The sequence below is a fragment of the Phaenicophaeus curvirostris genome, chromosome 21 (assembly GCF_032191515.1).
Source record: "Phaenicophaeus curvirostris isolate KB17595 chromosome 21, BPBGC_Pcur_1.0, whole genome shotgun sequence".
Taxonomy (NCBI): Eukaryota; Metazoa; Chordata; class Aves; order Cuculiformes; family Cuculidae; genus Phaenicophaeus; species Phaenicophaeus curvirostris.
In genome coordinates this window covers 8,503,374-8,516,269 of record NC_091412.1, presented here as the reverse complement: position 1 = coordinate 8,516,269, position 12,896 = coordinate 8,503,374, and the positions used below count along the sequence as shown (strand labels likewise).

At 43.8% G+C, this 12,896-nt stretch overlaps 2 protein-coding genes across 2 annotated transcripts in view; one reads left to right on the top strand and one right to left on the bottom strand.

Moving 5' to 3' along the window:
- Window positions 1-12,896, top strand: part of GDPD1 (glycerophosphodiester phosphodiesterase domain containing 1) — a 211,271-nt gene that overhangs the window by 167,165 nt on the left and 31,210 nt on the right. The gene's annotated exons all lie outside the window — the stretch shown is intronic.
- On the bottom strand, window positions 31-11,630 carry SKA2 (spindle and kinetochore associated complex subunit 2). The gene is made up of 8 exons (XM_069874299.1): window positions 11,504-11,630; window positions 5,252-5,341; window positions 4,473-4,649; window positions 3,131-3,214; window positions 2,205-2,244; window positions 1,218-1,350; window positions 203-509; window positions 31-171 (listed from the first exon to the last, which is right to left on the bottom strand). The coding sequence occupies exons 1-7, from the start codon at window positions 11,534-11,536 to the stop codon at window positions 383-385; spliced, it is 684 nt and encodes a 227-aa protein (XP_069730400.1). The 5' UTR covers window positions 11,537-11,630; the 3' UTR covers window positions 31-171; window positions 203-382.

Below are 12,896 nucleotides of genomic sequence, written 5' to 3'. Positions count from 1 at the left end.
AAAAGCGTAATAAATCGATGGCCTCGTCTCCTTAGCTTTCATCATTTATTCAAGAACATAAGCACAATTAAGTAGCTTGGATTATTTGTCTTAAAAACTCACTCAGGAATGTAAAAGTATGGAAGTGCCACGTGGCTAACAATACTCTTCAGAAATGCATTGACTATAGGCCTATAAATATCCAGGATAAAAGACTATAGGCCTATAAATATCCAGCATAAAATACCAACCCCAATGTTTTTTAACTCTCCAATGGAATTTGTATACCGAAACACTAACAGCTTTCCAGCTTGTACCGCCCAGGCGCCCACAGAATGTTTTAATAACCAGGAGCTGCGACCGAGGTGCTTGTGTGTCAACTGAGGACGGACTGAGCTTCCATTTACACAACTAATTTAACATTTCCTTGTTTGTCAAGCTCCACAACAGCAAGTTCTTTCAAGATCCGTACTCTTGAGTCTGTGGCTTTCATATTCCTCCTGTTCATCTCTGAAATACTCAATGCTGCACTAAAAGACAAAAGCAGAACAAGGCATCAAACATCAGGTCTGGCAGAAAAAGGCGGAAATGAATGGGTTTTGCGAGTGCTCTGTAATTCTCATGCTTATTCAGATCGTCATCGACTTCTCTGTGCTACTTCAAAGTGGGAACAGCCTTTTGCTGATCCAGCCTTAGGGTTAGAGACAGAATTCTCAACTAAAACTTCCTTATGTTGAACATCCGCCTGTAAGGAATCCGCAACACGAATCCCAGAGAGGGGCCAGGGCTCGGGGAGGCAGGAGGGGCTGGTGTGAGGAGTACAGGGGTCACGGTGTAGCATGAGGGCTTTGCTTTTCCAGTCTGGATGCAGATTCTGAGAGCTAAAAGGCTTTGGCAGTATGACTGTGTCAGCAAAACCTTCCTGAACAGACCCAGTTTTGGATATCTGTACAGTGAAACCAAAAGGAAAAAACATGTTTCTGAAGAACCTGACATTCAGGTTTGAAAATTATCAAATCATATAAGCCATTTTCATATAAACTAATTTAAGGAGTTTTGTCTGATGGCCTCACGCTCTGGGGTGTGTGCCCAACTAAGAAGGGAGTAGGGGACTAAAATCAAATTGTGACGATACAATCTAGCACCAAATGGTGAAGTAGCTGGTTTTGTTTAATTTGAAAAGGCTGAATTTCTTTACAGCGTGTAAAATTCTTACTAATGAATGGCTTTAATCTTACCTGTTCTGATTTACAACGAAGTGGTTAAACAACTCCCTGTACAAATTGTTCAAGTCTGCTAATTTAACCGTACTTCTGATACTCCTTGGGACAGTCATAAGCATTTCCTCAGTCAATGGTTTGAATCGTAATTCTAAAAAAATTAGAAATAGAAGATATTTCTTTCTTCAGAAATTAGGCCAAAGATAGAAAGTCGGTTTGTTACTTTTTAAGACACACCCCCCCCAATGAGTCTAAAGGGGGATTTTCCAGGAGGAGGAAAGAGAGAAGGGAGATACTCCCTCCAAACTATCATTGTATCTACACACCCAGGGAAAAATCATTTAATTTGACAACTGGTTTGGATTAATAAGTTCAGTCTGTCAGTAAAGTTTTTTTCTTAGGAAATATCCTTTCTTTAAGTAGAGATAAATGGATTAAACAAGACCTATTGCTTTGGTAAGACTAGTACACCATTTCTTCCAGACCATAAACACAAGAATATCCACTTGAACCCCATCAGAAGCAAGAAAAACTCCGAGACCTGGGAACTATAGGTGGAATATACCTAAGGGCCCAGTTTCTTACATTAAAGTCTAAATTCTTCACTTCACATGAAAGCAGATCACTAATGCTTGAGAGTGAAAGTGCTGAATTTACTGTGCCTCGTAGGTTCTATGAGTTCAGAAAACACACCTAGGTCCCAGCCTGACTTACTGTGACATTCGGCCCTATTGTACTGCGGTAAAACAGCCCTTAATTGTCAGCTAAAGTGATTTACAATATCTGCCTTTTCAGAAAGTCAAACAGCTTAATTCATTACTCTCTGAATTCTAGATAGTAATTTGATATGTTTAAATAGCACAGAACTATTGCAGTTCAATATTAGAGATGGAAGTCTTAAGACGGATGCTATTCACAAAGCTTACTTATGGGGTGGGGAGGGTGAGATATCAGTTAAGGAAAAAGAAAATAGAACAGTGGGAAGATAATTCTTTCAGCACTTACCTTCAGCTGAGTCAGAGACTGTGGATCCTGAACAAACTGGCTAAAAATAAACAAGAGAGAATATCAGGATTTGTTGGAATTTGGTTTAGAAATTATTTTTTACCATTTCCTTTCTGCAGGAGTAAGTACATTTTACCGCTGGCTAACCAAGGATCTTGCAGCCACTGAAGCCAACAGCAAAATCTTAGGCATGAAACAAACCATGGTTTCAAAAGAAAATAAGTTTAAAATGGATACAGAAGGATTTGTATACAAGGCAGGTGAGCCTCTTCAGCGTTCTCCTTTGCATTCCGGTATGGATCTAGCTGAAAGCACTGCACATGCACCAGTGGAAAATGATGGCTTTCCTGTTCTCAAGCGCTTTTCAGACGCTGACAGCTCTGATGAGCCGAAGGCAGCTGTATCAAACTCTCCTCAGCCAGGAATACAGCACTGACAAAAACATCCCAGGGCCTTCCTGCCACCTTTGCGTTCTTTCTGCCTTTCAGAGAACGTCTTCAAAACATGCTCAGTGACAACACGGGGATTGTTACGAATTAAACTGGCTGCAGCAGCTGTAGGATATAGCTCCATTTTGCACTGGCCTTGTTTTATGCCAGCTGTATCTCAAGTGCTTTACAATTGAATAATGGAAAGACAGAAATTGAGAGCATTCATCAAGGTAGAAGATATTTGTGAACAAAGAACGAGTGAAGCTCCAAGATACGGGACAGCTTTCATGCAAACCAACTGTGGCAATAAAGGGAGAGAAAGCGCATCATTCCATAACAGAAGACTAGTGGGCAGTGAGGAAATATAGAAAAAGAGAGGTATTTATATCTCACTTATTTGAGAGGTATTAAGTCACAAAACCAGCCCTTCTGACTTCAGCGGAGCTCCTTGGGATTGGTAGTTTCTGCAATGCTGACACTCTGTGGCCTAATTACCTCTTCCACTAGCAACTCCATCAGAGCAGGTTGGCCGAATAGGTGCTGAACCGCAGCCTGTTCCTCTTCTGACAGAGGTGAGGACTAGGAAAAGAAAACAGAGAACTCTGATATTTCCAGTTCCTCGGCTGATGATATTTACAAAAGAACTCAATGTCTGCGTCACGCTTGTCTCAGGGAAACTAATAGCAGACTCCTGCTTTCCTTCAAATGAAAACAATTTCACAAGCGAAGTAATTCTGAAAAATCCAACCATAGTATTCCTGTAACATCCAAATTATAAATAATTCAATGGAAAGAAGATAAATTATTCAATAAAAGAAGTATTCCACTGAACGACTTGCAGTTCTCTGTAACAGTTTCATCCATCTTTGGTTTAAGAAATACACAAGCTATAAGAAAATCTTTACCTAAAAAGTCTAAATGTAACTCAAGAGACAAGACTCTTCCCCTTTAATGAAACCCGAATATGAAATTATTCTTGGCAGCAAAGCCTTGTGACACAGCCAGAGGGAATATTTCTTCCTTTCTGTATAACTACTGTCTTTTTTAAATCATTACACAGTACCTTTTATCTAAAGGCTTACAGTAACTTGGCCTGAGCTATTGACTGACTAAACGCCAGAACACTAAAGTGAAAACCGAGACCAGTGAATATGGTTTTGCCCCACCAGTTCTGTCTTTGCCACTAGACTATCAATTAGCTTTTGTGACCTAAATCGCTTTATTTGTAAAGGGACAAAATTTATGCTTTCACAACCGCTCCAAAACTAATGAAGCAGTGTCTGAAGATCACTTATGAAAATGTCCTTTGTGTTGTTGGTTTTCTAACAGATAGATCAGCCGAAAGAAAACTGATTTCTTTGCACTATCAGACACATATCACAGTGTGTTTAGTTTAACCTACTCATTTTAGACAGTGCAAATACATTTGCCATTTCTGTTTATAGAATCATAGAATAGTTTGGGTTGGAAGGGACTTTCTAATTTCAAGTCACTTGCTAATTTCTTTAAGGTAGCTACTTTTAAAAGAAGATGCAGAGAGGCATCCATTTCTATCAAACTATTCAAAGCGTGTCACGCTGCTCGTGCCGTGATGGTATTATCATACTTCAACTCCCAAATGGAACACCACCAGGTTAACTCTTCAGTGATCATTCAGGCATGTGGTTTACAGAAAGTGCTCCAGTCTTGCATATGTTTCTTCAGGCAAACGCTCTTATCATCTGTCTTCTAAGAGTCTGCACGTATAACACTTTATAACACTCGCCTACATAAAGGTTACACCCATACGTGTTCATTCACAGGAGTGAGACCCAAGTGATTAAAAGGAAAATACTACCTCAAGACCAGTTTGTTGCTTTAATGCCTGAACTGTCTTCATCGTGTTCTCTAGCGCAGCACGGATGTTCTTCATGGATTCTCTCTGCTCCATGGAAATTTTTTCCATCTGCATACATAACGTTTTGTAACGAGATTTCACCTCTGAGATTGATTCCAAGACAGCAAGTGGATTTTCCTAGGTAGAAATCAGAAGTACTTTTAAACTATTTAAGAAGAGAAAATCAATGTGGCCATATATATATTCAACATCTTGACTGACTAAAATATAACATGAAACAACCCTTTACAGTGCTAAGTGTAGCTGTAAGCATCTGTTTCATCTACACATTCAATTCTTCATAAGAAAAATGATAGACAGTGTTAATAAAACAGCACAACTCTCTGCTTCCACAACAAATACAGGAGGGTGAATTTTAATGGCTCTTCAGAGCTGGAATAAATTAAGGACTTTGAGTAAAAAGTTTATTTTTCCACTATAACTCACACATGGAGACTCCAGGGATGGGGCAGCCACGGCTGCTCTGGGCTACCAGTTCCAGGGCCTCCCCACCCTCACAGGAAAATATTTCTTCCTAAAACTTCATCTAAGTCTACCCTCTTTCATCTTAAAACCTTTACCTTTTGACCCATTAAAATATTATAAAAACTTAGTAATAAAAAATAGCAACTAGACAAAAGAACAGCCACATATATTTCAAGATTAAAGAAAATGGCCTGTTTACTACCAACTTCACACAAAATGCATTAAAATCTATTAATTTAATCTGAAAACACTACCTCTACTGTGGCATTATCAGGAAGATCTTTCATTATTTCAAACTCCAGTCTGTGTCGAATATAATCCAGATCAGATTCTGCCTTCTGGAACTGAAATATTTAAGATCAGTCATAGTGTATTAAAAACCCCAAAAACTGCAGACAAAACACAACCCTTTGCTTTTCTGCTATTCCAGGAAAGCAGAAGCCAGACGCCTCCACTTTAAAGGCTCATATACTGTAAGAGCAAGTTTCTGTTCTTCCAATATATTCCATTAGCTGATGGTTGTCAAGCACTTTTAGCCTGAAAAAAAATATAAAGCGAGAACCTTTCAGACTTAAGAAAAACATTTTCCTCTCACATGTGAGAATTAAATGCATTTGTACACACATACTCTTTATTAATTCTCCTCTTTCCATTTGTCCAGCCCACACAACAGCTTTTTCTTGGAATGTTGCTTTTCTTTTCAAACATTAAAGGTCCTGTTAGCAAAGCCACAGTACGCAGTTATTTACACAGCAGGGATTATGAATAAGTGCTTGGGATCCAAGCATATCAATGGAGATTTTATTATTAATTATATTAGGAATGCATTCTCTCAGATGTTATAATACCCGTAATGCGCTATATTATTTCCCAATAAACCAGACTGACAAATAGGTAATAAAATTTATGACATCACATTTCTTTCCTAGAGATAAATAAGGCACTAGAGCATTATCAAATCACCTTGTAAAGCAGTCTGATGATAGCGTTATTACTTAATTAATTTTACTCTGCTATTTTAATTTCTGTTAAGGACTTCTGCTTTAAAGACAGTTTTCCCAGTTCACAAAACACTCATGAATTTCTTACTGTAATAAGCAGGCGATTTTACAGTCACAAAAGAAACGATGATAGCAAGCTTAAACCGCTCGTAACTTACTTAACTTAGTTTTCTCTATTTATATCGCGATTAACCCCAAAGTAATCATTACAACTTGTTAAAGGATCAAAATATGGCCATGTTTGTTAGTTACCAACTAGCGACGCTATAATCATAGACTAGTTTGGGTTGGAAGGGACCTCAAAGTTCCAACCCCCTGCCAAAGGTAGGGACACCTCCCACTGGATCAGGCTGCCCAAGCCCCATCCAACCTGGCCTTGAACCCCTCCAGGGATGGGGCAGCCACAGCTTCTCTGGGCAACCTCTTCCAGCGCCTCCGCACCCTTATGGTGAAGAAATTCCTCCTCATGTCTAGTCTAAACCTCCCTCTCCAGTGTACACCCACTGCCCCTCATCCTACCACTCCAAGTCTTTGTAAACAGCCCCTCCCCACCTTTCTTGTAGCCCCTTCAGGTACTGGAAGGTCAACATAAGGTCTCCTCGGAGCCTTCTCTTCTCCAGGATGAACAACCTTAACTCTCTCGGCCTGGCCTCGCATGGGAGGTGGCTATGTGTGGCTTTTAAAATTATCCATGGGGCTCTGTTCCTGAAGTATTCAATACTGATCATGTGAGATCCACGAATTCCACGCCACCACGATGATTCAAGACATTAAAAGCTGAATGTGAAGCTGAAAGCTCATCCATCAGGTGGCTGTAATTTTAAGACTTGCGTTTAATGAAAATATTAACACAGTTTGGTATCGCCGCTTTCTCCTGAAAGCAAGCTAACCTTAAAAGACACACCAAATCTATTGTCAGCAATTTCAAGGCACATTTGTAAGCGCTGCCATGCAGTCCTCCACTATGATGCATTTTTCCTTTGTTCCATATTTATTTCTTGCTGTATTTCAAGGAACGTACACCTGCAAAAACCTCGCCTTAAGGTTATGGGTTAGGACCATTTGTACAACGATCACACAGAAAATGCACTTTGTTTAATGTAAGATGGTCATTTACTCACAGGCTTAGAGGGAAGCAATAGAATTTGTGAAGCCAGGCTGAAGCCGCTGCTGCGAGCTCTGCTTTCGGATGCTTTGACAATACTATTGCACTGCTAGCTGTGAAGTACAGTAGTGCAATAAAGTCAGAGCATGCGTTAGCAGCAAGAATCCTGTACATCAATACACTCAAAACACGTATTGGGAAAAACAGGTCGAGTCAGAGAGTGGTTTCTGTGAATCATGAAGAACTGGATGAGGTTAATGTTTACCAATTCCTAATACAGACACACAAGAACTCAAATAATTCATGATATCATTATTATTATTCATAATTCCTGACATTCCACTGACAAAGGATGGAGGGGGAAGGGAAAGAGAAAACCACCCAACCAAATGCCCATGTCAGAAATTCAATTTGAAACAATCTGGTGCTTCTTTAATTGGAAACTACGTTTCCAAATGTATTTATTTTTTAGGTTTGCCTCCTAGGAAGCAAAGATGCTAAACCGCTGTCAGACAGGTGTTCTCAAACTGCACCACAGGGAACATTTTCTGGACATCAGAGCTCATTCCCCTTATTTGCTGGTGTTGAATCACTTTAAAATGCACTTAAGCACACACTCATTTTCCAGCATCATGGACGTACGTGACCAGTGGTATCATCACATGGATGCTGGAGCAGCATCATATAAAAAGGTTTAGAACTTTCAGGGTTTGAAGGCGCTAAGATTCTCAACAACAAAACGCAAAGAAACAGAGGAGCGGAGCAAGATGGGTGATCGCTAATACACACACAGCAACAACTTGAGTCAACTCTGCTCCCGTAACCCTTCTCTAGACATGCTGTAGGAAACACCAACGTGATCCGCTGTTCTGTCCTCTTTGCAGGGCACTTCTAAAGAAACAAAGACAGTGTTGATAATATGTGTCATTAAAAGACCAGTTGACATTTCTGCTTGGCAAACAACCAGAAGACAATGAGCACAAACCAAAAATATTACTGGCAATCCCATTTTACAGTTGTTTTTCAAATCACCTTCTGGTCTCAGCTATAAAATAATGACCTTTGGCAACAAGAACATCGCAGACAGTATTGCTGGCCAATGCCCTTTTAACATTGCACTGCTTTTTGTGCACGATCACTAGTAGTACAACATAAAAAGGGCACTGGACAGACACCACTCAGGCAAAAAGTAGGTCCACTCTACCAAATATATAGACAGAAATAAACTAAATTGCTCTGCTCTCAGTTTATCTGACAGTTTATCCATTTGTTATCAAATTTTACCTAACGGAAGGCCACACACTGCAAAGGGGAAAGCACGAGCTCCGTGTGTGCATTAAGAGTTCATGAAATGAACATTTATCACCCACAACTACCATGCTGTGTGTCACTAGAGGCCCGCACTACGCCTGTAGAAGCAGTCGGAAAGATCTCTAGTCCCAGCAGAGTTCAATGAACTCCAGTGCAGCTCAGTCTTGGGTGCTGATGTCCCAAAATACAGCACCCCCTATCCTTATTTAATTCGTTAAAAAGTCAGCTTTCCAACCTTTTGCATAATCTCATCATATATTGTAGGTGTTATGGTTCAATTGACTCTTCTTGTTATTGTACTTTGAGCAAGTCTCAAATAACATCAATTACCTGGTGTTTTCATACATATTGTTCATTTTAAGGCTCCTACAAATTAGTTTATCCCTGGTTCCATGAGACTAAAACGAAGCTTTCCATGAAATGCATGTCAAAACCTCTGGGGAAATAAGAAGCGTTATTTTATCACAGTGCTGTGGGGAGAGCTGACTTCACAGGAAATCCAGGAAGAAGAAACAATGAGCAGAAGGAAAAGCAAGACAGACAACGCTGTGAAAATTGAGATGTAGTTGCCAATGTACATGTTCTGATTACCTTGAATAAGGATGAAGAGAAACATTGCACTTATTGAGGTTTGGGTACAGGAAATTAATAAGTGAAATTGTTTCATGTGTATTTAAGAAAACACCCTTTTCTTAAAAAAAAAAGGAACAAAGAAAGAGACAACATGGGTGAAAATGCAATTGTGCCACCCAGCAGTTTTAATGGAAGGAGGCAGACAGGCAAACCCTATTCCATCTTTGGGTCAAAGAAATCAACAGAGGAATCTAAGAGACAAATGTAAAATAAAGAGCGTGAAATCAAAATCAATTTGGTTTTCAACTGGATTACCCAAATGAGGATGGGGTGAAAGACCAAGGTGTAATCTCCAAACCCATGGAAGCTGTTCCACACCGTCCGTGCAGATGATTGACTGGAACGAGCTCTGCCTCTTCAAATGGTTTATGCAACCATCATTTTGGTCTGCTTGTAAAGTTCATCATGAGACAGTGACCTTCTTCCACAATCCTTTGACTTTAAGGGGGCCAAAATGCCTCTCTGACTATTTGTGTGGCCTCTGACTATTTGTGTGACCTTCCCTGGAGGTGTTTAAGGCACGGGTGGATGAGGTGCTGAGGGATATGGTTTAGTGTTTGATGGGAACGGTTGGACTCGATGATCCGGTGGGTCTCTTCCAACCTGGTTATTCTCTGATTCTGTGATTCTGTGAAATGAGACTCACTTGGAAGTAACACTTCCAGTAAAGCACAAAGATGAACCATAACATTAAATAAATAAACAAATATCAACATCTCACCTAGGTATCTCTGAACAGATTTCTAAATTACCATTTCTAAATTAGGCTTTATGAAAAAAAAATTAAAAAAGAAGCAATAACACTAACAAAAGACATAGGAAGATCAAGTTTACAGTATGGGCAGGGCTGAGGTTTTGAATTTGAAAGTAGGAGAACTTCAGAGCTCCGACAAGAATGCAGCACATCACTGGATTAAAGTATTAACGTGCATAATTACCGCTCAGGGTATTCAGTACAATGACTGCAGTTCAGTAGCTGAAAAAGAACAACCCCACCTCCTCAAGAGCACAGTTTCTTCCAAGAAAACAAAACAAAAGATGCCACCTTGTTTTAGAAGTGCAGTAAAACTGAGAATTAAGCAGGATAGTTTGAATTTTCTGATCTTTCAACTAACGCAGATGTGTTGGCATTTATTCAAACTGTCCCTTCTCATTTCTTAGCTGAAGTAGAACAAGAGCGTAAAATGCTCTCTCAGAAGGGTCTTATGATCGCAACGACACACGGGTCCCTCAGTGAGGTGACAAAGGCCACTTGGAGAACATGCAACTTGCTGAGAAGTTGTATGAGTGTGAGCTCCTTTCCGGCCAACAAACCCTTCTTGGCTCGCTGCTCCCGATACCTTAAGGGACACATCAAGCTGTTGCTGGAGAAAAGCGACCGAAGGAGCAGTAAAGCAAGTAAAAGTAAACTGAGAACATTTAAACACAAGGTGTTCCACAGCACATCTGTTTTGTGTGTTGTAGTGAGTCTAGCACCCATCAGGATAAGGGAATCTGTTAGAGAGAAGATATTCCCCACCCTGTTCTCCCAGTGCTCCTCCTCAATGTACTTTTTTCTCCATGGGGAGCCTTGATTTATCAATTAAGGTCCCAACACCGCTGTCAGACCAACTAAAATTACAAAAAAATTGGAAGTTTCCAAGCAAAACCCAAAGCAGCTTTGGACTTTGGAGACCCTGGGTCAGTGCGAGCACGTAATTTGTGTAGAGATGTAAAAATATAAACTGTATTAAATACTTAGCACCTGGATGGATAAAATATTGATGAAACATGAAAGTAACTTTAAATGAAAGCATTTTAACTAGAAAAAACCAAGTGTAAGCGAGGTTTCATGACACAGAAGACCAAGATCTGAAGGATGCTACAAGGAACCTGAGTGTTTAAAGGCACAGGGTTCTAGTTCCTCTCAAAACACGAAAGCACAGCTTGGTTCTCTCCCTTTTTTTGCCTTTTTTTTGTGCTTTTCCGTGGGTAGAAAGGCAGCTCCGCCCTGGGGGCTCCTCTCCCATCGCTCAAGCAGCAGCGCAGCCCGAGCTCCCCCCCACAAAAGAGAAAATGGACCCGCCCAGGTGAGGGCTCCCCTCCCCCCCCCCGCGGATGGAGAATGGACCGTCCCGAGCGCTCCGCTCCCCCCCGCGCGGCAGTGGGCGACCCCCCCCCCCCCAGGTGAGAGCGGAATGGCGCGGCCCTGCCCCCCCCCGCCTTGAGGGGGGAACGAGCGGCGCCCTCAGGCCCCGCCCCCGCGGGGGGGAGCGCGGAATGGACCGGCCCGGCCGAGCGCGCCTGACCCCGCCGGGGCCCGGATGGGGCGCGGGGCGAGCGGCTGCCGCCCCTTCACCCCCCCCCACGCCCCCTCCCGCCCCTCACCCGCGCCTCATCGCCGCCTCCCGCCGTCCCCGCTCCGCCCGCAGCCTCGGAGGCGCTCCCGGCGCGGCCCGGCCGCCGCCCGCACTCACCATGGTCTCCAGCTTGGTAACCGCCGTCTCCATGTTGAATAGTTGACATTCCTCAGGCGGCGGCGGGGAGAGCCCCGCGCTCCGCCCGCGGGGGGGGCCGCGCCGCGCCCATTGGCCACCTGTCACCCGCCGCCGGGCTCCCATTGGCCGGCGGAGGAGGCGGCCGCGCTGATTGGCTGCGGCCGCGAGAGCGCCGCGCCGCCATTGGCCCGCGGCGGAGCCACGTGGGGATTGGCTGGGACGGGGAGCGCCGCGCGCTGGGGTTGGCTCGGCGGGAATCGCGGGGATTGGCTGAGGCGGAGAGCGCCGCGCTGCTATTGGTCCCGAGGGGAGTCACGTGACGTGCGGCGCCGCGCTGCCATTGGCTCAGGGAGGGGTCACGTGGTGATTGGCTGGGACAGGGATGGCCGCGCTGCCATTGGCCCGGGGAGCACCCAGGGCAGGACCCGGCGCTTGGCCTCGTGGAGCCTCCTGGCTTGGGTCTCAGCCCACGGATCCAGCCTGTTCGGATCCCTTTGGAGCCTCCCTGCCCTCCAGCAGAACGACACTGACACCCAGCTTAGTGTCACCTGCAAATTGCTAAGGGTGCACTCAATTGAGACTCAGTTGCTCTCTCCAACTCCCTGAGAGGAGGTTGTGGAGAGGAGGGAGCTGGGCTCTTCTCCCAAGGGACAGGGGACAGGACGAGAGGGAATGGCCTCAAGCTCCACCAGGGGAGGTTTAGGCTGGACATTAGAAAAAAATTCTTCACAGAAAGGGTCATTGGGCACTGGAACAGGCTGCCCAGGGAGGGCGTTGAGTCCCCTTCCCTGGAGGGGTTTAAGGGACGGGTGGACGAGATGCTGAGGGACGTGGGTTAGTGATTGATGGGAATGGTTGGACTCGATGATCCAGTGGATCATTTCCATCCTAATGATTCTATGATTCTAAGGCAGTGGGGTGGTAGTGGCAGCAGCACCTGGGCCCCTCCAGTTGAGACTTTCCCACCATGTAAGAATCGTTTGGTTGGAAAAGGACTTTGAGATCAAGCCCAACCACACCTCTCCACTGCCGAGTCATCCCTGAGCCCCTCATCCACCTGTCTTTTAAAGCGCTCCAGGGATGGAGGCTCCACCGCTGCCCTCAGCTGCCTCTGCCGTTCTTTACTCTCAGTAAAGAATGTTTTCCCAATATCCAATCTGAATCTCCCCCGGTGCAACTTGAGGCCATTTCCTCTCATCCCACCCTGTTGCTTGTTTCTTAGGGGAAGAGACAAACACCCGCTTCACTACAGCCTCCTTTGTGAGAGCTGCAGAGGTCAATGAGGTCTCCCCTCAGCCTCCTCCAGACCAAACAGCCCCAGGTCCCTCAGCTGCTCCCAGAACCCCTGGGCTCCAGACCCTTCCCCAGCTCC

Coding starts and splice junctions, on each gene's coding strand:
- SKA2 (XM_069874299.1), bottom strand. CDS start 11,536: ATGGAGACGGCGGTTACCAAGCTGGAGACCATG. Junction 4,650..5,251: donor CTGATAATGCCACAGTAGAG/GTAGTGTTTTCA, acceptor ATTTCTACCTAG/GAAAATCCACTTGCTGTCTT. Junction 3,215..4,472: donor AGCAACAAACTGGTCTTGAG/GTAGTATTTTCC, acceptor TTCTTTTCCTAG/TCCTCACCTCTGTCAGAAGA.